At 34.1% G+C, this 26,743-nt stretch overlaps 2 protein-coding genes across 3 annotated transcripts; one reads left to right on the top strand and one right to left on the bottom strand.

Moving 5' to 3' along the window:
- The first annotated feature begins 202 nt into the window (after positions 1–202).
- On the top strand, positions 203–9,278 carry LOC111369583 (DNA ligase 1-like). Of its 2 annotated transcripts, XM_022991159.1 has the most exons (4): positions 203–523; positions 1,659–1,747; positions 6,843–7,908; positions 8,153–9,278. In XM_022991159.1, the coding sequence occupies exons 2-4, from the start codon at positions 1,670–1,672 to the stop codon at positions 8,713–8,715; spliced, it is 1,707 nt and encodes a 568-aa protein (XP_022846927.1). In that variant the 5' UTR covers positions 203–523; positions 1,659–1,669; the 3' UTR covers positions 8,716–9,278. The 2 variants fall into 2 exon arrangements, with proteins under 2 accessions (XP_022846927.1, XP_022846926.1); XM_022991158.1 differs by having other exon boundaries at positions 203–1,747.
- Positions 9,279–10,753: 1,475 nt separating this feature from the next.
- LOC111369584 (chaperone protein dnaJ 20, chloroplastic-like) lies at positions 10,754–14,366 on the bottom strand. Its single transcript, XM_022991160.1, has 2 exons — positions 13,880–14,366; positions 10,754–11,209 (listed from the first exon to the last, which is right to left on the bottom strand). Exons 1-2 carry the CDS (start codon positions 14,318–14,320, stop codon positions 11,069–11,071), a joined length of 582 nt encoding a protein of 193 aa, XP_022846928.1. The 5' UTR covers positions 14,321–14,366; the 3' UTR covers positions 10,754–11,068.
- Positions 14,367–26,743: the final 12,377 nt, after the last annotated feature.

A 26,743-nucleotide genomic window follows, 5' to 3' on the forward strand; every position in this document is an offset into this window, starting at 1 on the left:
AAACTTGTATTGAATATGTAACATGGAATTATTTGTTAAAGCGTGTTTGGGAAGTGTGTATCTACTTTTCTAATTTTTTGGATAAGATTATTTACTTTGTTTGGTAAAAATTAAAATCCTAATTTTAATTTAAGTCAAAATTAATAATTAATTTTATACATAGAATTCAAGAAATTTAATTTTTCGATAAAAAATAGCTAAATATATGTTCAGAGAGCCTCAAACGGACGCCACTAGGAGCGTAGGCCTTCTCCCTACTCTCACCCCCTCATTTTATGCTGTTTCCCTTACCAATTTCTCCAAATAAACCGTCCGGCCTCTCTCTATGACCCCTATATACACGCGTTAAAGATAAAACAGCAAAGATTTATACGAGCAAACACCGATTATATGTGTTTATAGATATATTTCTATCCAGAAAAAAGTGGGTTCGAGGATTTTATGATTTAGTTGATATTATTGTCAAGAAAAAACTGAGATCTTGCCCCTTCCTACAAATACACTCCAATTTGTAGCGGGCAAGGTAATAAGATAAATTTAATGTCTTTTAGTTTTTAACTTAATTTAATTCGACCAAGCTTAAATTATTGATTTGTCTTTACTCTGATTTCCTGAGCTTTGGACATTGATTTGATTACAAAAGGAAATTTTTTTTTCTGGAGTTTTGCTAAAAAGTTGCTAAACCGCTATTTTATTCCGCCGAATTAGCTACTTCTAATCGGGGCGGATTTTCATTCTCTCCCTTTTTCTGTATGTTTTGAATTTGGGGTTTTCGGTGCTGAGAAATTGTTGTGCTGATGGTGGATTTTATCTAGGATTTCAATTGACATTCCGAAATGTAAGGACTTTTCCAGAGAGAACACTACTCTCAAGATTGCAAAATTAAAGGGATTTGCCTTTTATCTTCTGATGAACCAAGCTTCAAATCCGCTTTGACTTCCAGCATTGCAATTGCATGAATAGTTGTTTTCTAAAGGGAATGGAAGAGGACTGTTTATATAAATTTTAAGGCAGTGATCGAGGTAGGAAAGAGAAAAAGAAAGAGAGGGAATATGGTAATTTTGTGTTGAAGAAGTGCGATTTAGGGTTTCCACCATTTTGTTGCAGTTTGATTGAATTTGGGGATGATTTTGGGGTTAAATTTTGGTGATAAAGTGGACAAGTTGAAGATAGTATTGAGTGTCATTGGCTTGTTAGACTGATCCGATCAATTATTAGTGATTCCTTTTCCTTTGTCAAGAAACCTTTAGGATAAACATAGTTTCTGGGGACGGTTTAGCTGCAATTTAAGTTTCTCGTATCTGGTGATTGGTTAAACTAGTGTTAATTTTATTGCTACTTATTTTGTCTTTCAAATTGCTGTTGAGTTTGATCAGTTCTTTGACACTGCAATTGCATATTGGAGCTAAGATTGAGGTGTATATAAGACAGTGGTATTGTGGCATGCATGTGGTGTGAAATATGAATTAAAAGAAGTGGGTTTTTGGGGCTTGCCAGTAGAGAGAAGATAATAGTATTGAAGCTTGAACTCAATGTGGGGTCATGGTGCATAGAAAGGAGCATAATTGTTGTTCCATTCCCATAGTGGAACAATACTATTGTGAGAAAATAATTCATTCATATTGTTTTCACAATAGTAATTATTTTGCTTGTTGTAGGATTGTGTGCAATGTCTCGCTGCTTTCCATTTCCACCACCAGGATATGAAAGAAAGCATCAATCAGAAGATTTGGACGTACTGAGAGAGGTTTGTTTAGTCTTCTCCTGCCATTATACTTTCGGGACATTTCCATCACATTTTCTAGATATGTTTGAATGCAACATATATATGTATATATGAATTTCTAGAGTTTTGTTACTGTTGTTGTCATCTCTAAGGTGTACCTATTTCAATTTTCACTCTCTAGATGTTAGTGGCTTAAAGCTATAGATAATTAAATCTATTTACCCCTAATTTTTAGATTATGTGTTAGTTCGCTACCTAACACTATTGCGCCTTCTTTTTGATGTTTTGATTATAGTGAGCCACAAGTGGTTATTGAGTTTGTTAGTTTTTTTGGATGGATGGATGCTTCCAGGTTATTGACCGTTACATTTTTACTTAGTTGGATAGATATGTCAATCAGCCCATGAATGATTGTGATGTCGGACCAATTGAAACAATTAATTGAAAATGAAAACATATCTATGAAGAGGAGGAGATTAAACGAAGAAATGGTAGACGAAGAATCAACAGAAGAAATAGAAGAACTAGAAGAAAATAGAAAAGAGAGGAATTTCGCCACAAGCCAACAAATACTTTATTCATTTACCAAAACGTCTTAATTACACAATGAATCAAATATAAATAGTAAAACCAAACCCTAAAGAGAGTGGGTTTGGGCCAAACCCATTGTACAAGTCTAATAACATAAATACAAAAAAAGTCCGAAATGTAAATAAGAGTCCAAATAGAAATAAATAAAAATGGATGTCCTCATCAGATTGCCTATGCCGTGCAGATGGAACTTTATTTTATTACTAATTTTGCTGGGTGAATGTCGCTCAGATCATGTTATAGCTCTCATATTTCTCATGCTGCTGCATTTAATCATGCAAAAGCTTCCCCCTGCCAGCTTTCTTCCCCCAGGGATTTGTAGCAAGCCTAACATTACAAGAAAAAGGAAGCAAATAAATTACTATTTGTCTTTGATGAATGACTCAACTCATGTTTGTTAAATTCTAGCACGTCTTCTTGCTGGTGTATTGTGTTAATCTTTGCCCTTACGTCTGACATTAATGTTGACCTGGCATCAAACTTTGCTAAAGAGGTTAATCATTATTCGATTCAATTATATTTATCTATTTATTCATCTGGAAGTGGGATCAAACTTTGCTAAAGAGGTTAATCATTATTCGATTCAATTATATTTATCTATTTATTCATTTGGAAGTGAGAATACACGGATGAGGTTAGAAGAAAACGTTTTAGATGGGCAAGGTTTACAACCAAAATAATTTGAAAGAAACAAAGAAAGATGATGAGTTTCAACTTTCAAGTGCTATTTCGCGGTGCACTGGTCCATTGACATGTAAATGTTGCTATGGATTCTCAGAACGACTGCGAGTTGGGATTACGAGCTTAGAAAAGGATGGTTGAACTAGGTGAATTGTGCTACAATTTAGCATTTATGGAGTACCTGAACTTTAATATAGACTTCATGAAACCTAAATCGATATGGGTTAAGAACTTCCAATTTGAATCTAACTAACAATGAACTGTCTCTAAAAATTAATAGACAAAAGCAGAAGGTTCCAGAGTAGAGTGCTGGGGCAATAATATTATTATATTTAGCAAATATCAATTTTCTGAGATATTCGTGAGCCCCAAAAACTGGTAACAGAGCTTAAAATCTAGGAACAACAAAAATTTAGTAGGCAGTTTGACTCATAAACTAATTTGTCAAATGGAGCAGTCTAATGTATGCATTTGATCAAATGAAGTTACTGAATGGTTTTCTTGTGGTAAAATGTGGCTCTTTATGGTCCCATACAGCTGTAAATATTATTTAGAGCTCGATCTTCGTTTATGAGTATAGGAAAGATTCGACCTTGAACATATTTTGCAACTCTTAGCTTGTACTACACCAAAGCAACTTGTGGAAAATAGTTTTATACCTATATTGTATAGTTGATATCTTAGCATATTTATAGGAGAAAGATTATGGCATTAGAGGAGATGTTTGGGTATAATTATAGGAGAATTGTTAAGAAGTTTTTAGGCTTTCTTTAGAATTGTTCAATGAAATATATTTGTTGCTGTAGCTTTTTATAATTTTTCAATGAAATATATTTGTTACTGTAGACTTTAGGATTGTTCAATGAAATATATGAAATTTTACAAAATTCATCAGGGTATCATAGCATGCCTCCTTAATTTCTTTTGTGGCCCAAACTGTGAAAATTTTCCTCTCAAGTGCCAGAATTTTGTTCTTTGTGGCCGTGAAAGCTGAAAAGAAGTTTTGATATTATGGATGATTAGTCCACTTGCAAAACAGTTTCTCAATCCGCTTCAGCCTATTTCCTGTCTGAATTAAATGGTTTTTATTTAGATGTATTTCAGTCATGTTCAATTGTTTTTGGCTCTATTTATACCAGCTCAATGCTGGTTTCTTCTCCCACTTTGCACAAATGTAGAACATTTCTTGACTCATTCCGGCGTATTTCGGACAATGTAATTGAACTATCATCTGTCATCTGATTCTTATTTATCAATCACCTAAACTAGTCGTGCTTCCTTTTTTGTCAGCATCACCAAGTGAATGCATGTGCTCACTCGACTTGCTTAAATGGCACTAGCTATTCAAGTTATTATCGAGTCATTTGATTCCACAGAGCTATATATCACACGACTACTCATACAAATTTGTTTGTTTCCTTTGCCCTTTGTTCAAGCAGACAAAAAGTTAAATTTGCAAATGGCTCACTATCATCTTTTACCATTGTTAAAAAAATGAGACAATCATCAGTTTTGGTCTGGTGGGACTGGTGGATTGTCATTATTTATTTCACATTGTGATAACACATTGTAATGTGGTTAAAGGGGATGGTGCTTGTAGTGGCATCATAGAAAAGAAAATTAGTTATTTCTTATAGTGGTTCTATCTGAACGAACTTTAACCAACAAATAATTGAAGTAAATGCTAAAGATATAGTTCTTTAAACTTAAATTTCTGCAAATTGGAATTCACTGGACTGAGAAATAAAAGCTTTTCAATTGTTATTTTTCGGGAACAATGTAGCCTGTCAAATCTTAAGACTCAAAATTCCTATTCTAACTTAAACTGATATGAAAGCAATCCTAGTAATATTTGGAACCTAAAAGAAATACTTAAAAAAGTCCAAATAAAGTCTAATAGCTAACTAGTTTAAATCGAGTGTAATATGAATAAGAATACTAGTCCGAGAAGACTTCAGAAAATCGAACTCTCGCATCTGCTTCAATTCCTTGAGGGTGAATATATCTCCCTTCGACAAGAAACTTGCATATTTCACTTGGTGGCAGGATCTAATCACTTGAGCTCTTCTCCTGATATGTAAGTTCATTTTGTAGAAACTTCTTGCCATTTAATTGCCTCACTGAAATAAAAACCCTCTTCATATTGATTCTTAAACTCGTCAAATCCTATTATTCGAGCACGCCTTGTAGTTGGCAAGTAACTACATTGCTAAGTGCATCAACTACTTTGTTACTTTCTTTGGCTTTATGCATTCAATGAGAATAAAAATTGTTAAAGGAAAGAATTCCATTCGTCATGTTTTAGATTAAGTTTTTTTCCTTTTTTAGTAAATTCATACACCCTAGTGTCACGTGATTGGTACCAACAAGAAGTCCCAAAACAACAAATAGTGTACCAATCTTGAAAAGCTCAAACCTAGGCATGGAAGTCCAAATCATACATTGACCAATAGTATGTGACAGATCATTTCCCAAGTGCATCGACCACTTTGTTACTTTCCTTGGCTTTACACATTCAATGAGATTGAAGAGTGTTAGAGAAATTCCATTCGACATGTTTTATATTGAGATTGTTTTGTAAACTCATATACCCAAGTGCCACATGATTGGTACAAACAAAAAATCCCAATTAACAAATAGTAAACCAATATTGATCTCAAGCCTAGGCATGAAAGTCCAAATCATAGGTTGACTAAAAGTGTATGAATTTTTTTTATTTTTTGTGGAGTGGGCACATATTTTCCATCTCAACTTACAACGCCCCCTATCCCCACCTCACTCCACGACAAAAAATATATCAAAATCTGACATTATATAAATTGGAGCTTGCGTCATGACTCTCTTCAATTGTGTAGTCTCTTCTTTAAATCCTCATTGATATGGCTCACTATTGCACCCTCCACTTAAAATACATTGATCTTATCTTTATATGGCTTTAAGCCTTATAATGAAATTCAAAACCAATTCATTGCTCATGAAAGAACACTTCTTCAAGTTATCATAAAACTTCTTGTGTCTCATAGCATCTAGGACTTGTCTGATATGATTTGTATGCTTATCTTTGCCATAATTGTAAATTTTTATATGTGGCCAACATAAACCACAAAAGCTTCAATGAAAGTTGTTCATAATACCGTCATCACTCCCCATGAAAGTGTTGGGTGCACTGGAAAGACCAAAAGCACGCAAGAAATTCAAATAGTCCATCTGGAATGCAGTTTTCACTCATTTCCACTTCTAAGCCAAATTTGGTGATAACCACATCTTAAGCCTAGCTGGAAAATAATGTTGAGCCAACTAGTTGGTCAAGCATCTCATCTAGCCATCGAATTGGAATCTAGTGCTTAAGAGTAATCTATTTAATTGTGTGGCCATCTACACCCATTCTCCATGACCTAACCTTTCTTATGTGTGAGGATGTAGCTGGTTTTTGTCCTACTTTTGAATTCATTGACTGATAAATGAATACTGCAGCTTACGTGTGGGAAGTGGTCATTGGAACTGTACAATGGAGAGGGAGGGAGCATCTCTTCTTTGTTGTCTCAAGATTTTGCATTAGTCTTTTGAAGTTTGTTGATTGGAGTGATTTGCATTTGGAGTATATGTATGAAAATTTAAAGATTTTCTGTAATGGACAATGTATTTGACTTTTGATTGGGAGTTTCTGACCTTCAGAATCCCTTCCCGTAAAATTCCTGTTGAGTGATCATGCTCATTAGGCATTCATCTTCAACTGTTATTTATATGATTTTGTCTTCTAATATCAGATGCTATTTTGATTTTAGTTGTTATATTTAGTAAATTTCGAGATGATTTTGAGTAGGATGTATTGATGCATATTCAGGAGAAGCGCAAGGAGAAAAAGCATAAAAAGGAAAAGAGGGACAAGGAAAAGGAAAAGGGAGAAGGTAAAGAGAAAAGGGAGAAGGATAGAAGTGAAGGGAAACACAGAGAAAAAAGAAGCCGAAAAGAAAAACACAAAAACAGGAAGGATAAACATGGGAACAAGAAGACGGATGAAGAGGACCAAGGCAAAGATAAAGAGAAAAGCAGCATCTCTGAGGAGTCGACAGTTGCTGGCAAAATTGAGGGAAAAATTGAAGAGAGGCTTCAACCAACAGTGCATAACGAAGCTACAGGAACTTCCTTGGATGAAGTGAAACATGCTACACAGTTTCAGGTTCAGAATGGAGGGAAACCTATTCAAAACAACCTCGTTTCCATGGAGCTCAAGGAATCAAAGTTTGCATTGGAGCCAAACAGTAGGATCAGAAATCATGAGAAGGAATTAGTGAACCAGTTACTTGAGAGGGTCTCAGGAGTGTGCAGAAGGGGGGATCAAGATGCAGAAAGAGCTACTGTGAGAGATTCTTCAGGATTATTAGCAGATGACAAGGGACAGAACAAAGAAAATGGAGTTCACAGAAAAACTAGTGTGCCAATATGGAACCTTGCTGGAATGGCCGAATATAAAGTTGGAGGGATGCCCAGACTGGTGGAGGAACAGGGTGACCAGAGATTTGAAGGGAAAGAGAAATCTGAAGAAAAAGGCGATGATCCCAGACTGGTGGAGGAACACGGTCACCAGAGATTGGAAGGGAAAGAGAAATCTAAAGAAAAAGGTGATATTAAAAGGGGAGATAGTCATAAGGATAAAGAAAGAGAGAAACATAGCCATAGAGAGGACAAAAACAAGGAGAAGGAGAAAGAAAAGAAAAAGGTGAAGGTGAAGGAAAAAAGCGAAGATAAGAAAACTGAGCAGGATGTATCGAAATATCAACACAGGAATGATCTAATTGGTGTTGCTAGTTGTAAGAGCACGCAAATGTTGAAAGACTTCAACAGCAATGCTGTTAATGAGGGAAATATGAGGAAAAGAAAAGATTTGGGTAGCAATGGCTTTCTCCATGGTGAGTCCTATCTTACAATGAAAAGGATTAACATTATTGCAACTATTTCAAAAAATATTTGATGTTTATTTCCTACTATCGAGAAAAAATAATGGGAAAGCTCTGAGTAGGTACTGCTTGACATACTAGGTATCTTTACCCTGTCTTGAGCACAGCTTAGTTTGTTAGAATTCAGTGTTGCAATACAAGCTTGTCGACTCTAATTTAACCATTTTATTGGCTGATAGTGTTACTTGTTTCACAGAGAGTGAAGTCAGGCCTAATAAATTGCTGAAGGAAGCTTCTCATCAATTGACAGAGAATGGAAGATTGGACACTGCCCGAACTCCCAACCTGTTTACTTCTGATAAGCAGCAAGGAATTCCTGACAACATTCGACTGGGTAAAAAGTACCAGGGGGTAAATGGTAGAATTGAAGCCCAGAAATTCTCAGTTTCCAAACCAAAGACTTCTACTGCAACTATTATTGCTAATCAAATTGCTGAAGCATCTAAAAAACCTATCGACTCTGAAAAGTGTAAGAGCAAGGCACTCACAGTTCCCAAGGTGGAGGGTCAAATTACTGAAGCATCAAGGAAACCTCCCCATCCAGATTCCAAGTATCTGAGTGTGGTACTCACACTACCCAAGATGGAGGAGTGGTCTGAATTTGACGACCATGACTGGTTGTTTAGCGGGAAAGATCTTCCATCAGTGAAGCCTGAGGCGGGTTCTGATCAGATGAATCAGGAGCAATGTGTGTGGTCTGAAGCTATGCATGTGGAGTCAACCGATGTTTATGTGATGCCATATGTCATTCCTTACTAATTTGTGTTCATCCAGCAATACCTGACAGCAATTCCTCTGTCGAGAGCAAAGCCTGTTGATTGTGTAGCAGCATCTGGCACTTGAGATGGACACTGGTGTAATTGCTGGATCCTTTGCTTATCACACACCCCTCGGGTGCTGTAGTTGCTTGCTCATGCATTCTGGAATTGTTTCTGTCAACTGAGGTCAATTGCATACCAGTTAGTGGCAGTAATGCTGTGCATCTCCTGATCCCTACACTACTGACCGTGTGAGTTTTCAGCTCAAGTTGAAGATCTAAATGATTCTAACAGAAACTATAACAATGTCCGAGATGAAAATTGAAGAGTGCTGAGATGGTAGATGCATAAGCTTCTGCAATTTGTTTCATTGCTTTAAGCTGATATGCTCTTCGTTTCTAATTGAGTGTAACAGTAGATGTAGTTTCACTTCATCACCACAATTTTGTTTTGTAATATATAACATCGTTTACTTGTAATGTAAGATAGGAGGGAAAGAAAGGGATAATTCCATTCACCTATTTAACTTCGGATGTTATAGTTTATAATCACCTTTCAGGTTTACTAGTCCTTAACATATGACAATTGATAAGATGGAGAATAAGACGTTATCAACCAACAGATTTATTGCCTTCAAATGGTCGAAATACACTACTGGTTTAACATCCTTTGTTGCCTAAATTTATACAGAACACAAGACCATAATGGACTGTTCTTTGTGATGTTTTTGAGAGAGAGGGCTTAAAAGATCCTGTGAGGAGAATCTCCCATTTTTATGGAGCATGTTCCTTTCTTGTATGACTGTTCACTTGCACAACTAACACGATGAACTCTAGCTCACCAACTGGTCTGTCTTGTTGAATGTCTTGGTGTTACATGAACATACTTTCTAATTTGAACTCAAGTATCTTGTCGCATCAACCTATCAAATTTGACCTTCCATGGCAATGGTTGGAATTTCTAGCTCAATAACCCCTTTCTCACCTTGAATGCAATGTGCTGTGCAGCTGCCTTTCATAGCCCTGTGGCTGTGGAGTGAGCTAAGGCAACATTTTGGATGCACATTCTTCACATTTGAGGGTTACTTGAGCCCCCATTTTTCTTAAAAAATGCATTTTGAAATAGTGTTACAATGAAGAATGTGTAGTTAAAAAATAAGGAAAATTTTTAAATTTATGTTTAATATTATTTTATTGAAAATTTTGTGATCAAAATGATGTCAAATCGTCATTGAAGAATATATTTTGATGAAAATAATAAGGCGCAAACAAAGGCTTGATGTGCAATCACTGAATTCACTAATTTACACGTCATTATCAATTCCATCTATCATTTGTCGTCATCATATCCATACATTTCAACATGTTATTGAGTGGATGGATGGGTGAGATATTTCTGGTGGTGCTGAAACCAAACTATGAATAGACTTCAAACTCCAAGTTATAGCCACTCAATTTTCAGGTCCCATCCATCAAACAAAAATTGCCTCCTCAATCCACTTCTAGCCACTCAATTTCAAGTCCCACCAATCAACACATTACAAATCGCAAATTACAAGTCACAAATAAGTAGATAGACGAGAGGAGGTTCCATAACAAACCTAAAAGCAAAACTGAGAGCATAAATAGACCAAGCTCAGTCAAAATATATAGGATGTTCCCAAAAAATAATCAAATTGCAATGGAATAAGAATATAAATTTAGTAGCCCAAACAAGATGTCCAAATAAGAGCATCCATGCCAAACCGATAAATCATTCATACCAGAAGGATTATATCCCTTGACAAGTTGTGAAAAGTTTAATCACAATCTCTTAATCAACCTATCAAGTAAGTGGAAGATTCATTAAATTGTAAAATGCCATTCCCTGCGATAATGTGACGTGCTCCCAATGCCAATAAGAAGTATTTAACATCCAAAAAACTGCCAAACAAAATGAGTCCATGCCTAAATATCACGAGTACCACCTCATCCCGGGCCACCGCGTGGATATCTAGGTTTGATTCCAGAAAAACCACAATCTCGCACTACTCAAGTTCATTTAGGAGAAACCAAAAGCTCAAGTATGCAAAAAAGTGTGTTTAAATACAAGTACATATATCTTGCCTATAATATGCTTGGTATATATAGACTGTATACAAAGGTAATCTCTAATATAGTTCTATTTCACTATATTTTCCAAGAAGAATGTAACTGTAAAACTATATACATTCGTAACAAAAACATTAGGTCTAATGTTTTTGTTACGTAGTTTTCAATGGTAGTGGAAAGTACAAAGAACAAATTTTAACTTATTTTTCTTCGCTAATACTATTCAACACTGTCTCTACCTTATCAAATATTATATAGCAGTTCTTAAGATGATTCATTCCTTTGCCTGCGCATTTTTGCTCCCCAAGACATATTATCACCAGAGTCTTTGTACATGCTTCTTTTCTTGAGATGGGAAAGTTGCGACTGCCAACGGCTCTTCCATTCACTTTTGTCCTCCATTTGCTGATTGCACAAATGAAGAGAATTTAGAAAGACAAGCAGCCAAAACTAGAAATTGCAATGTTTTAAAAACAATTTGGGAATCTACTAGAAAAAACGAAAGAGTTGAAGCAAGGTTGAACCAGCAGTTAAAAAAATATAAATAAAAATTAATTTTTTCAAATAGTAAACAAGAATTAGATAATACTACTAATTGAGAACAAATTTTTTTCCCAATATGCAAAAACATTTACACGAAGTATCAATATGAAAAGAGAAAGCCTTCTAAATTTTAATTCCCATAAAGTAACAATGTTGACAAATGGAATATAACATCCAAGACATATAAGCTTGGTTGTAAGTTTAGTGAATCCCACATCCCAACTTTAAGATTGGAATGAGAGAACTAATGGTTATAAAATTGCATGTCATAGGTATAATGGTTGTGCAGTGAAAACTATGCATACAAAATCCCTGGAGTAATTTTGTTCAAAAGATTGACCCTTTCAATCTGAGAAAATCAGCTCTGGTTCACTGGTTTCCTTGGAACCCATCGGTTTTGTGGTTTTAAGGCCAGTTTCTTTTTAAATGGTTTTTTGAGGTTAACCGATCCGGTCCTTGAACTAGGCGGTCCAGAACGGTTTTGATAACATTGAGAAATTGCTAATTAACAAACCAAAATCAGAAGCCCAGTTATCCTTTGCGTGGATATCCTTAAAAGCAGCATGCCTATGATGAAGATAAGAAATCAGCTTGAGTAACATATAAATGAATTATAACTAAGGAAAATATTGGCACTCCACAAAAAGATTACACAATCATATGATTTACGATCCATGATATCCTAAATCAAGCAAACAACAACTGTTCTTTGTCCTTTCTTACAAATAGACAAATGCACATTTTTATTAAGAAACACAACGGAGAGCACTAAAGTCCATTTATAGTGTCAATATCATCGCTCAAAGAAAAACTTTCACCCATAAATAACCGAGCATATTATTTTTCATCTGAAGACACAAGAAATCAAGTTGTCATTGTATGGGAACATCCTTAGTCCCTCAATTATGTAATAATATGTAACATCCATTTTGTGGTTGTACCTTTCAGACTTAGCTTGGAGTATAAATTTGTGCAACTTGAGAGCAATGTGTTTCAAATACTAACAGTGTGTGGGAAGAATATCATATGACTTGAAAGCTATTGAAAGTAAAAGTATTAGGTTCTGTATAGATCCAAAGAATTGAAAGAGCATTCTCAAGACAAAGTTCTTCATCTACCTCGAATTGGATGCCTCAGGAAGAATGACACAAATTGGAGATCTTTAGAAATTTAAAAACTTAAATGAACCAATCTAAAATATAGCTCCAAACAACCATTAATTCACAAAAAAGCAAACAAACTAGATATTGAATTGATACCGGGGGGAGAAACCACAACAAACTCAATTCAAGATTCTCTACAAACACATAATATGGATTTCTCAATACTACACTAGAATCCTTGTCTTTACAGCAAGCAAACTAAGTAACATATAGAGGCACAAGAGGTCCTATAAAAAATTAAAATTTAAAATAGATCGATTTTTATAACCATTTTATCCAAAAACTAAGGTTTTACTTAGGACATCTATTCATTTTAAATATTGCCCTTGTTTGAGCCCCATTTTTCCACCAAAATACATTTTTCAACAGTGATTTGACGCCATTTCAACCACACATTCTTCAATAAAATAATATTATACGCAAATCAAAAAATTTTCTTATTTTTTAACCATACATTTCCCATCAATACACTATTCAAAAATTCATTTTCTCCTCTAAAATGGGGATCAAACAAGGGCATTATTTTAAATGTGAAGTGAAGAGGTAATGTGTATTTATTTTATATATTACGCTTTACACAATTTTTATAAATGGATAACATATGCTCTTTTCTTATTAGTAATACTCCATCTGTCCCATAAATAAAGGCTTGTTTCTATTTCACGTAGATTAAGAAAATATAATCACTATAGTTGAAAAAATAAAATTTTCTTACATTTTTTTCCTAATATGCCCCTATACTAAATAATGATTTAAATAGTAATAGTTCATATTTATTAATAAAAATGTACATTAAATAGGAGAAAATTAGAAAAAAATAAATCATGGATACTCTAGACAAAGAAAGAAGGACAAACAAAAAAGAAAGCAAACAAGTGAGTATCATGTAAACCATCTCGTCTAATAATTTTAGGAAGAACCACTTCTATTATTAAAATATCATAACATTAAGAGTGCGTTTAATTGCCAATACTTTCCATGAAAAATGTGTTCTTTACGCCCAAATTTCTATTTTCGTGCTGTTTGATTCACTTTTTTCCCCATAGAAAATATTTTCATAATTTTGATCACGTGACCATATTTTCCTCAAAATCAAGGAATATATTTTCTTTAGGGGCATAGAATTTTATTTTTCTGAGAATCCTCTCTCTTATCTATGACTTCTTTCTCATCTATCTACTGATAAAAAATTGACAGGTATAATATTTTATAAATTGAAAACTAAATCAATCAAAAATATTTAATTAATAGTTTCCATGCAAATAAGTTTCAAGCAATTGCTTAGAATTTATTTCTTTCCATTCAAATTCTATGTACAATCAAACGCACCCTAACAAAACCTACAAATTAGGGGGAAAAAACCACGAACCTCATCGAATTCGAAAAACCTACGAGCAGAGAAAGCCAAGTGGATTCCCTTAGCCATGTCCCGATCATACAAAGCTCTTCTCCTAGGATCCGACAGCGTTTCATATGCCTCCTGGACCCGTATAAACATCTTGGTATACTCCTCGACCCGATCGAGTGGCGAAACATCGGGGTGGTACTTCCGAGCTAGCTGCTTGTACGCTTGTTTAATTTCCAAAAGGGTTCCAGTCTTGGGTATGCCCAGTAAATCATATAAAGTGGCAGGATCGGAGCCAGAGAACTGAACGGTGTCGTTTGGGATCGACTTGGATGGTCCATGATGGAAAACGGTTCTGATTCGGAAAGATACCGAGGCTGGAAAGGGAATTATGTCGGGTCGGGTGGGTAAGAAGGAGAAGCATGGGTCGGGTCTGGGAATTATCACAGCAGAGTTGCAGCACATTTTCAGTGTGTGATTTCTCCTTCTTGGGAGGGATTGAGGATTTTGTGACTATGTTTGTTTTAATGGGGAAGTGGTTGGATTGGATTTTCATTTTTTATTTTCAATTTCAAAACGATTTTTAGTTTTTTGCGAAAATCCATTTTGAGCGTTTTTTACATTTATAATTAAAAATGTTGAAAATGATAAAAAGTCGTTTTGTATTTTTAGTTATAAATTTTAACTCGTTTTCAAAAATAACGGATCAAACGCAAAATGCGATTTTCGCGTTTTCGAAAACGGAAAATAGAAAATGGGTCGAAAACGGCAAACCAACCACGACTTTAGGTTTATTGGCAGCGGCTTTAACGTAGGACAAATAGTTTAGTATTTTATTATATTTTTCTTTATTATATTGTTCGACGTTGAAATTTAAATTAAATAAATATTTAGGCTTTATTTTAAATTTATTTATTTTTCAAACTCTTTTAAAACACCCATTTTTTCAATAAAATAATTTTATATTTAAATTCAAATTTTTTAACCATAGACAATAAATCACTACCAAACATAGGCTTAAAAAATTCACTGATTCCATGTAAGTACCCGGTTGGAAACAACACTTGGTCGATTTAAGGAAAAAATTTACGACTCCCTTCTATATTAGTTAGTAACCAATGTTCCGTGAACAAAGAGCGAAATAAAGTTCGTAATACAATCGAAATCCAACAGTGGGATATTGAGTGCAACGTAACAAAAAAACCAATGAAATAAGGTGGCTCTTATTCTCATTTCATGACAAAATTCTCGAAGAAGAGCTACTAACATTTTTTTTTTTTTTCTGTCAAGAAATTTCAAGACGTCATTCAAAAGTGGGGCTTAGGGAATCTACTTTCTGATCCATTAAAAGAAAGAAACAAAAATTGAAAAAGATTTTTGGTACATTAATTTCTATCCTTACATGTACAAAACGGGGAGAAAATGAAATGTAGAACACGATAAGATTAGTCCCTCAAAATCATGATTCTGAGTAATATTTGATATTTTGCTTATTTGTGTATAATTGACTTGTCAATTTCAAAGAATGGAACAAAATACTAGGAAAAAAAATCTTAATCACATACATCAAGCTGACGTTCATAACCCTTCTCCTCCATTGACAACGGTGTTGACAAGAGAAACCTTTAAAGAAGCGGAAGGACTTTTCTCCCTCATGGCCATTCTGGAGTAAGAATTAGTAGGATAAGAAGGTTGAATATATGGTATGATCGTGACTATGTATTTTAGCGCGTTATACTTTGGCCATTGAGACATTTTGTGGATTATTATGAACAAGAAATTTGCCTATAAATGTCCCAAATACATTTATGATTTCAACATATCACCTTCTTGATGACTGTTGGTCACGTTTGATATACCCAACCCTTCGAATGGTTGGGAATTTCATCATCTAATGGTAGGTTGATCCTACTACTTTTATTGCATTCAGTAGTGGACAACCCTAGATACCATTGTATGCCATATAGGCCTTGACTATCCAAAATTTTTCATGATCAGGAAGTAGTTGGACAGATGCTCATGGTAACTAGCATCTTGATCGTTCCTTCAGGTATCATAGTTCCTTTTTTAAATCTTTGTAGAGGAGTACTGACCAATCAAATCTTGCTCAGTGATATTGTTAGGTTTTGTTGATATGAAATAAATTCGGGCAATGATATTTAAACACTATGGATTAATTTCATAGGTTTCGATCGATGAATGAAATATTTATTAACACCACAATGGATCGGCTCAACCAGAAAATAAATTGGGTCTTTAGAAGTACCTATTAATTGTGGAAATTACACCCAACCATGTTTTTCAACTTCCGATTTCAAAAATCAAATTTAAAGAATATTTATACAAAAATCAAATCATAATTTATTTTTAATATTAATAATTTTATTATTAAATAAATTAACCTACTAACATCAATCAGCCCATCCTACACAAACCTAATTTATTTCACACCATCTCATTCATTTCATATCGATCTATTATGCTGCATCATTTCATACCTTTTGCCAACGATCGATAGTGGTGAAGCACGATGCCGCTGCACACGAAACAACCCTGATGGGCAGAGGGGACCGACATCGACGAAGTGCAGTGCTGCTGCGCACAAATCAGTAGCGATGCATGCCCATCACGGCTGCTTTATGCGTAGCGACGATCTGCTACTGCTTCGTCGATGGCCTCAACCCGAAGAGCCCGGCTATGTGTGTGCATCATCAGTGACATCATGCTTCCCGCAGCGGCATCGCCATTCCTGTAGTGACGATGGTGCACTTCAAATTCTTTCCATTATCTCTTCATCCATTGTGTGTTGTGGTGATCGTTGTGCAGTGTGGTGTGGTATAATATCCGTCAGAGTTAAAGTTTCATGTCTATTTGAAAATAGATTATGATGTTAGTGGAAACATGGCTGCAGATAGAATTGCGAATGACGACTCAAGGAAAAGTGATGCATGTCACTATACATATAACCCAATTAACGTCTAAACATATCTCTGTTAGGTGAAGTTTTAAGAGCTAGAGAAAGATAGGGGCAATCTCTGTACTAGGTTGGACACATATGTTAACGATCAAGCGGGTAATCTGTTGGAATGCGGAAGCGGAATTACCAATAAAGTAAAAAAAAAATCTTTAATTCAATTAAACAAGATCGTCTAAATGTTCAGGTGTATGTTATCTCAAGAATAAAGAATTCAAAATTTTACCTAAATTCGATAGTCAATTCTTGAATAAATTTTGAATCAGGAACTTCCAATCTTTTTGGATCATGAACATTCAATTTTTAATTACAAGAATTTGATATTTCAAACCTCCATGTCTTTTGTCGTATTCTTCAAAGTCAAGAATATATCGATGGGTGAACACCTTCTTTCAATTAAATTAAAAAACAAATTCTTGATCCAAATTGATGAGAGCGAATTTTTTTTTCTCTATCCAAATTTGAAACTATAAAATTATGTATTATGATTTTTGTACAACTACATAGAATATTTAGTTTCCATCTAATCTCTATTTATAGAGATAGAATAGTTTCAATACTTGTATAATAATAATAATTCCACAATTAAATAAGAGTTCTAATTAAAATTCAAGTAGGAGTTTTAATAAAGTCCAAATCTAATTAGTTTATATTCAATTACATGTATTCCTAGAACTTCAATTCCAATTATAATAAAATTTACAACTTTCATAGTGATTATAGCTAAGTACAAAACTTTATTATAATTACAATTAAGGCAAAAATTATTATAACTACTCTAATTAAATTTGAATACTTTATAATAAAGCTACTACAACGACATGATTGGACATATATTATCTAAGCTCTAATGATTAGATCTTGTCTAGTCGACTCTAGACCATTCAATTTAATTATTAATCTTTATTTTTTTTTCACTAAGGGCAAAAAACTGAATTCTTGAAATATATAAGATCACAGAAACCAATAAATTCGTAAACTTTCCTCCGACCCTCCGTATATGTATTTTATCCGCATTCGAGAATTAGGTATAAACATAAATGATCATTTTGCCATTCCAGTTATTCTCACTAACTTAAATTTTATTTTCTTCAACGATCATGTGAACTAATTACAAATGTCAAAATTTAACAGTCATTAAATACTGAACTCAAATTTTAATCGTTCAATAGGAAATACTTATGTAGTCACTCTGCCCTTTTTCAGGGTTACGGTTCCAATACAAATTCATATTCTCTATTTTGCTCATTCTCAAGTTCCCAACTTATTGATATATTTAATCTTACATATTGATGAATCAAAGAACCATTAAAATCACGAAAAGATATACATAAGCCTGTCATATGATTCAAATGAAATATACAGTGGTCAAGTGGAATTTAATTTTCCCATGGTCATTTAATAAAATTAAAATTTGACACGTGGTCTGGTCCGTTCAATACGCTCCAAGTGTACTAATGTCATCTTTAACTATTTTGTGATATGAACAAATCACAAATCTGAATAGTGAATATATCAACACTACAACCTTTCAGTACAAGGTGTCAATCATTGTACATTTTGATTGTAAACAAATTATTTATAATTAAAATATAAGTTATGTTACACTGTACTTCTCAACGCAAATACCCCAGTTATATTATCACAAGCGATCATGAGCACTTTTATTCGCATCCTCAATAATAAATAAATAAAATCACAATTTATTTATTATAAATTATTTTTTTACCATAAACAAATATACTATATGAGCACACAATTCAACGTAATCAAATGCCAAATGAGCACTCAATGAAATAATGTATGCGCCCCCACCACAAACCAGACTATCCTCTATGCCTACATAATGATTTTTACATGTTCCTGACATTTGTATAGTGCTACTATTTGAGCCATTTATTTTTGTTATGGAAAGCAAATCTTCGCTCCAAACTTAATGTGATTAGGAAAAATCAGAAAACATTATGATTTTTACATAATTCTGACATTACAGTCTATTTTTTCTGTCAATTAAGTCAGAGTAAAAAAGATCACCTTAAAGAATTAAGACCTATTTCGGAGCGATTTTTTCATCCAAAAAATTGATTTTTTGATCGTTATTTCATTATTTCAGTCGTCATATTTGACTTCTTATTTCACAGGTGAAACCCACTTTTCTCCTAACGGTCAAAAAATCAATTATCAAAATCACTCCCAAACAGGCTCTAAGATTTTTTTTTTTTTTTTTTGGTACAAATAAGATCAGCGAGGTGTCGATCTTTTGAAAAATTAAATGTATCTTTAATTTTACTTTTCTGTTTCTTTACCTTTTATCCCCGTAAGTTTTATATATTCAGACAATGGGGTCATCATTCAAAAGTAAATCCCCATTCTAGTGGTTATTCTCGGAAGTATTAGTTTTCATATTAAATCAACTTGCACACGAATGGGTTTTTTTTTTTTTTTTTTTTTTTCGATCTATAATATCCTCGAAAAGTTATTCTAATTTCCTGTTACTCTTCCTCTTTTGGGAAAGCATAAAAAAATTATGTGATGCTTCCTATAAAATGTATTTTCCCCTTTAATTTTGTGTTTTCTGGTTTTCAGGTGCACTGATAATAGGAGTTTTTACAGCAGGAATGATTAGCTTTAGGCAGATAAATTCTCATTTAGGTCAAAAGCTAATGAGAGTGGTATGGTTGTCCAAGGCGTGGCTATGGCCCTAAAGGCCGAGAGTGCTTATTACAATGGGGTAGAAAGTTTAACTTGTACTATATAGCACTCGTCTGTTCCTCATTCTTTTCAAATTTTAATGTTTGGAATAATTTTTTTCTTTTTTTAAATGTGTGGTTCAAAAGAAATGAAAAGTTTTTGATTTGTGTATGATATTATTTTATGGAAAATTGTATGACGGAAAATAAGAGAGAGAAAAAGAATGAGGGCCAAACTGAGGCATAATTACCCTGTTTAATTTCTAATGTAGAGTTCTAGTAGATGAATGATTGTACCGATGTCCATAAAGTGTACTCAAATGGTTTTGATGATATGGGTTTAGATTATTTGGTTAAATAAATCAATGCTTGTCTAAGTTGCTTGAGTTTTCCCTCATCCTGGTATCAAAATTATTGATTGGTAATGCAGTAGAATCTATAGAAGTAGATATTTTTTTCATCATTCCAAAAATTTGAATGTGTTTCATAGGCCCCTATGCTTTTGTTCATACCATGTTCATTCAAATAGGAAGACACATAGATTTTAGTTAGTGTAATATCATAATTCTTAGCCATCCCACATACATCCTTGCTGTTTTTTCTTGACATCGAAATGCCCAAGAATCCATTGATCATGATTCTGCATTATAATGTTGATATATACATGGTAACACAAATATGACACGTACAATGTACAAAACCATAAATAACTTGGACTGTTGAATATTATGTACAAAAACAGTGCTTTCAACTTCCTATCGCGCTTGATACCACGCAATACTACATCATTCTCGCAGCCAGTAGGATTTTGTTATTTTTTTAGAATCATACATGCTAAGGGGGATTTTGGGTGGAGGTTTTGATTGGAATGTGAAGAGGCACGATTTTAGGGATTATAATTGTGATTAACTGAAAAATATAGTATTTCTTGTTAAAAAAAAAAATCTTAAAAAGTAATAATTGCAAAATTAATTAAATAATATGTGGTGTAATTTCACTAATTGGTTAGCACACTTTGCCTTTTGCTGGCCCATCTTATGTGAGCCCATTTCACTATTGTTGGCCCATGTGTTTTAGACCCAACGCTACCACCCTTGGTTGAGAGAAAACATGTAATGCAGTAAAAAAAAAAAAAAAAAAAAAAAAAAAAAAAAAAAAAAATTTTTTTTTTTTTCGTATCAGATTTCACTTTCTTTTCCTAGTGCAACCTTGACTAAATTGCTACATTTTCTTCTTCATCTTTGTCATATTGCAGCCAACATTTTTATCCTTTGTGGGTTACATTATTGGGTAGCCATAGTGAAGGATTTGTGGGTTGAGAAATCAATTGGCAGGTGTTTGATTTGATTTTAGTAAACTAAGCATGGCTTGCAAGAAATCGGAGTCCTTGAGTTGTATTTTCACAAAAAAAAAAAAAAAAAAAAACTCAACTGCACGGAAACAGAAGAAAACTTTTACATGAAAATTGTTGAAAAATCAAATTGATTGCGATTTTAATCCCATTTTCGGTCAAACTAGGCATCATTGAGTGAATGGAGGCTAGGGATGGCAAATTGGCTCGTCGACTCGGGCAGCCTGTGGCTCACTCTGATAAAGGCCCGAGCTGGCTGGATTGAGGCTCAGTGTCGTCGAGCTCCATCTTGGGGTGTCGGGTTGAGCCCGAACCAACCCGTGTGGCTAGCAAGCCAGCCCGAGAAATTTTTTTTTTATTATTATTATTATTTTTTTTTTTTTGCAGCAGTCTGTTGCCTTTTAGAGCAACATGCATGCTGCCTTTTAAAATGGGCAATTAAAAAGGCAACTTGCTACTGCTTTCATGAAAAAAATAAATAAATTGAGCCTGCTCGAAAACTAGGGTTGAGCCTCATTTTTTTTATCAAGATTTTGCTCGACTCGACTCGGGCCAAAAAAGCTCAACTCAAAAAAGCTCGAACCGAGCCCGAGTCTCGAGTCATGGCTTGTGAACCGGCTTGTTAACACTCCTAAAGGAGACCATATCGTCACTCTAGACAACGAGGCGATGGCAATGTATAAGCCTACGTGCAAAAGCAGAAGAGGTGCATGATGATGCATAGGTGGTTTTTTTTACAATGGTCCAAGAAGGCAGTTTGTCCTGGCTATATTCTAGACCTACTCGTGGTGTTCGTTTTCTATTTCAGGCAATACGATTATTTTGGACTATTTTTCCCTTGGACTTTCGGGTTTGGAGTTTTGGATGATTGTATTGCTACAATTACTGAAAATTTATGGTGAATAGTGGTGGCTCTAAAATCGTAAAACTCGCATTTCTAATTATTTACGGACTAACATATTGGTCCGCTCGGTAATTGGCTTATAACTTTTAAATTTCCATACTAGCAGACGATCATGTAGTTTGACCATTAGGTTTGTGCATAACGTGTGGAATAACCATTGCTTTTTACTAGACTTAGGTTATTATTTATTAATTCGTACCTTAAATTCTTCATGATTGTGGAGTAACCATTGAAGATAATTTGAATTTGGTGAAATGTTTTTAGTCCACTTTGCTAAGCTACAACTCAGCATCGACTACAAACTTAACCATTCATTCAAGACATCTTTCTTCTAAATAGATCCGTGTGCTGAGTTAGTACCAGGAGAAGGAGAACCAAACGGAGTTGTGTTTGTGTTTGACCCATAACATGTTTGGTCAAACATTTATTGTAACATCGATTTTGGTGGTAGTTCAAATACACTTTTTCCATACCTATTTCATTTGGCAGTACTTACATACTACTTAGGATTCTTGCTTTCCATCTAACAGACGACTCGTGGATACTAATTTGAAGTGTTATCAATATTTGATCATTTATTTTGTTTTTTGCTTACCTACCTCTTGCACCTTCTTCTTCATTAATGTCACCAAATCAATTGGATTATTACTTTCATGCAAATGTTCAACCCTCAAATAATTAGGAATTGAGATGTTATTAACACCTGTAAAATCATTATCTAACATATGAGACTCACTTTGTGGTGTCAATAGTGTGTTACCACCACCAAACATAGCCTCAACATAATTAGTGGGATTCATTAGTAGAAAAATAAATTGAAAAGTAGAAATAGAAAACAATAGATGAAGACTTGAAGTGATTAAATATGGAATATATATATATATATATATATATAGTTGACTGAGTCTTTTCTCTTGCGACTGCTTCTAGTTTCGGAATTTTCAAATGTGAAAATAAATGAAGCGGAGCCAAAGCTTACCATTCAAGTCTTGCTGAAAGCTCAGGCACTTAATTTCCTTCCCCTCACGCCTTAAGACCTTTACTATAAATAGCTAGCATATGAACGGCATTGCAATAATCACAAGTAGATTTTCACATTAAGTACAAAAATACATTTCGAGCTCTGAAAAAAAGGAGGAGGAGTGGAAAAAAAATGAATACCAGGGAATTGAATTACCTAAAAATTATTTTCCTGAGAATTGTAAATTATTGTGTTTAATTGGTTTAATTTTCTATGTGAAAAATGTTGAAGTAAAAGTGTTTTTTGGTATTCGTTTGACTTTGTTTTACATGGAGATTGTCAATTTAAGGGATATCCTCTTTTACAATTGTTCCTAAAATTTGTTCCCATTGCCATCAATTAAAAAAAAAACAAAAAGCAAAAAAAAAAGGTGGAAAACCAAAAACCACCTACCCCTAGGAAAATAAAAGATGGAAAATCACGCTTTAAGGTGTTATACCTAGAAATTCATGGAAAATCAATTCCCTGAAAAATTTTGTCAATCAAACAGGCCAAAAGTGGAAGTTGGAATTCGAATTCCAAATTCCATGAAAAATTTCATGCAATCAAACGGGCCAAAGTGAAAATTACAAGAAGAAATGTTTTTTTAAGTTTCAAGTTCAAAAATCATGTTTTAAGATTTGTTTATACAAAAATTAGGTGATAACTTGACTTTTTAATATTAAATAATATTATAAAATTTAATTAATATACTTCTCAAATCGAAATTTCACTCAAACCCTATCATATCCTCTCTCTCCATCGACGCTACACCACAGTAGAGAGCACCATTGTGTGTAGCGGCGATAAGCGCCACGCGGAGTAAGAGCCCGAAGTGGTGATGCTGTTGTCGCTATGCATTGACGGGCACAACACTCATTGTCGTTGCTATGTACGCAAGCAGCGTTTGGGGCTCGTCGTTGCAACGCAAGGAAGAATTTGTTGGTGGTGATTTGGGGATTTCCATGGGAGGAGCTATTGTGCGATAAATGAGGGTTGGGGGTGTGGAAATGGGCAGAAGTACTAAAGATGTGGTGGCAGCGAGTAGTTTTGGTCATTTTCGACGCACTGGCAAATCGAGAACAACCTGCAAATTTGGTATTCGATTATTCCGATCTTCTCTCACCAGCGCTGTGACATTGAGGTTGTGGCTTTGCAGTATCGTCACTTCTATTTCCTCTTTCTTTCTTCATTTTTTTTTATTTTTTATTTTTTTTTTTACTTCTATTGAGGTGGTGATAATTGTTGTTTGGTGGTTGTAGATTGAGGTACAAGCGGTGGTGATAGTGATGGTTGTAGTATAGGTAGTACCTTGTAGGTGGTAATATATCTAAGGTTGTGGTGATGTTGATTTGAGGTGCGACGATGATGTTAGTGGTGCGTTGGAACAAGATTGATTGTGATAATTTAGGGCCTATTTGATTGCCTATAAAATTTTAAATTGTTTATTACAGTATCATTCTCCATCACATATTCACACAATAAAATATTTTACACACAAACCAATAAAGTTTCTTAACTTTTTAACCACACATTTTCCAACACATACTATTCAAAACTCTTTAATTTCTAAAATAATGGGTGACAAACAAGGGTTTATTTAGTTGATTTTGACTAATAAATTGGTTAATTTGTAGCTAAATCAATTAATTTGATAATTTTTGATCTTGAAATAGCTTATACAATTTGTGAATTATGAATGAAAAATGATACGTGACCTATCAATTTGATCATATGAGACCGATAAAGAGATAGTGACCTATAAAATTTGTTATTTGTCAATAAGAAATAATACGTGATCCATTAATTCAATAATTTGTGCTTAATAAATAAATTATGATTTATAAAATTTGTTATTTGTTACCATAATGTCTATAATTGAGAATAGCATGTAATTGTGATCATAAATTATATAATACTATGATCTTAGTACAATTAATTAATAAAAATAATTTAAATTAATTATTTAATCAATAGAATTCAATTAAGACTTGATTTTTGAAATAATAAATTTAATTTCTTAATTTTGAAATTGTATTTTACAACAATGTAATTTCCCTAAATAATAATAATAATAATAATAATAAAAGTCAATATGACTGTTGGAAACAGCAACAGTCAAATTAAAAAAATAATGTGACCAAATGGTCACGTTTTAAAAATGAAAATTAAATAGAAGTGTTGTTAAAGATTGCATTTAAAAAATCAGAAGTAAAGTTTATATATACAAAAAAATCAAATGATAACACAATTTTTAATATTAAATAATAATACTATAAAATTCAATTAATTATATACCCAGGTCAAACCCTAACCTCCATTCTCTCTCCCTCTCTCTCTCCCTCTCTCCCCCATTTCCACTCTCTCTATACCCTTCCATTCTCTCATCTCTTTAAAACCATCGGAGATACCGCAGCGCAACGCTCTAGACATTACCACTGCAGTGGCATCACTTCGAAGCAAACATCACTACCACAGATCTCATAAGAAGACGATGATGGTAGGTCCATTATAAGTAGCGACGAGCGTCGCTGCTTTATGGTGGTCGTGGATCTCTGTGTCTAACACAATGGGTGTGAATCTATGGTGGTGCGGTGGTTTGCATTGGCGTGTACAGTATTGTCTGCGGTGGTTTGTGCAGTGATGATGCTATTGGTGGTGGTGCAGTTGGTGGATGTGGGTGCAGCGGCGATGGTTTTGGGATTTTAGTTTGATTTATTCCTTCAATTTGCTTCAACAAAGCTTTGGAGGGTGCTCAGCAGAATTTTTTTTTTAATTTTTTTTTTTTATTTTTGTGGTGTTTGTGGGGGTGCTCAACCAATGTTTTTGTTTTAGATTGTGAGGTGGTGCCGTGGTGGTGGGGATGTGGCGGTATGGTGGTGCCGATTTTAGTTTTTGTTTCTGTTTCTTTTGTGAGTTTCAGATTGTGAGGTTGTGTTGACGGTAAGGTAGTGCTGGTTCTTTGGGTTGTTTTTATGTTTCTACTTTGTTGTAAGGCAGTGTTGGCAGTGAGGTGGTGATGGTCATGATGGTAGTATGGTGATTGTGAGTGGTGGGATTTGTTAATTTGTGACCAATAATTTTATAATTTATGATTTATAATATTTGTGATTTGTTACAAGTAAATAAATTGTGGCTAAAAAATGTTTGATTTGTGATTGATGAACAAATTGTAACCTATATAATTTTTGAGTTGTGATTTAAAATAATTTTTGACATAAAAATTTTGATTTGTAATCGAAACATAATGTGATTAATTAAATTATTATTTTGTCACAAAATTATATAGATATGTGATCTTAATATATTTAATTAATAAAATATATAATTAATTAATTAAATCATAAATAAATAAATTTTAATAAATATCTTATTCTTGAAATTTGAAACCTTCGTTCTTATTTTTGAAATGGGTGATACATAACCCCTTAATTATGAATTGTGGAAATTACATAAAACCCTAATTTTAAAATCCTATATTCTAAAATCAAATGGGAACTTTCACATTTCACAAATCAGATATTTCACATTTAAAAATAAATAAATATTAAATATATAATTTTCATCCCTAACCTTAATCAATTTGCTCACTCCTTTCTCTCCTACCTCGTCTCTCTCTCTCTCTCTCTCTCTCTCGGATCACTCTCCACAGATCTTTTTTGTGCGGCGGGTGGTTGGTGCGATGTTGTGGTTGTGTGCGGTGATCGGTGGCTGGGTGTGCGAGTTGTGTAGCGTCATGATTCGAAGGCGATCGGTAGCAGCAACGATCTGGTCGTGAATGACGAGATCTGGTCGCGATCTGCAGCAGATGCGTTCGATGCCGACGTTTCTCCATGGGCCCTATAGATCTATTTTTTGTGCAGTGAGTGGTTGGTTCAATGTTGTGGTTGAGTGCGGTGACCGGTGGTTGGGTGTGCGGTATTGTGTGATGGTTGATCTGGTGAGTGCGCAAGTAGCAGTGGTGTTGGA

The sequence above is a fragment of the Olea europaea genome, chromosome 20, assembly GCF_002742605.1.
Source record: "Olea europaea var. sylvestris chromosome 20, O_europaea_v1, whole genome shotgun sequence".
NCBI lineage: Eukaryota > Viridiplantae > Streptophyta > Magnoliopsida > Lamiales > Oleaceae > Olea > Olea europaea.

Bases quoted from the DNA above. Each gene is read 5' to 3' on its own strand.
- LOC111369583 (XM_022991158.1), top strand. From the start codon at position 1,670: ATGTCTCGCTGCTTTCCATTTCCACCACCAGGATATGAAAGAAAGCAT. The intron at 1,748-6,842 runs GTTTGTTTAGTC...ATGCATATTCAG, and splicing joins ATTTGGACGTACTGAGAGAG to GAGAAGCGCAAGGAGAAAAA. The intron at 7,909-8,152 runs GTGAGTCCTATC...CTTGTTTCACAG, and splicing joins TAGCAATGGCTTTCTCCATG to AGAGTGAAGTCAGGCCTAAT.
- LOC111369584 (XM_022991160.1), bottom strand. From the start codon at position 14,320: ATGTGCTGCAACTCTGCTGTGATAATTCCCAGACCCGACCCATGCTTC. The intron at 11,210-13,879 runs GTTCGTGGTTTT...TTGTGCAATCAG, and splicing joins GGTTTTTCGAATTCGATGAG to CAAATGGAGGACAAAAGTGA.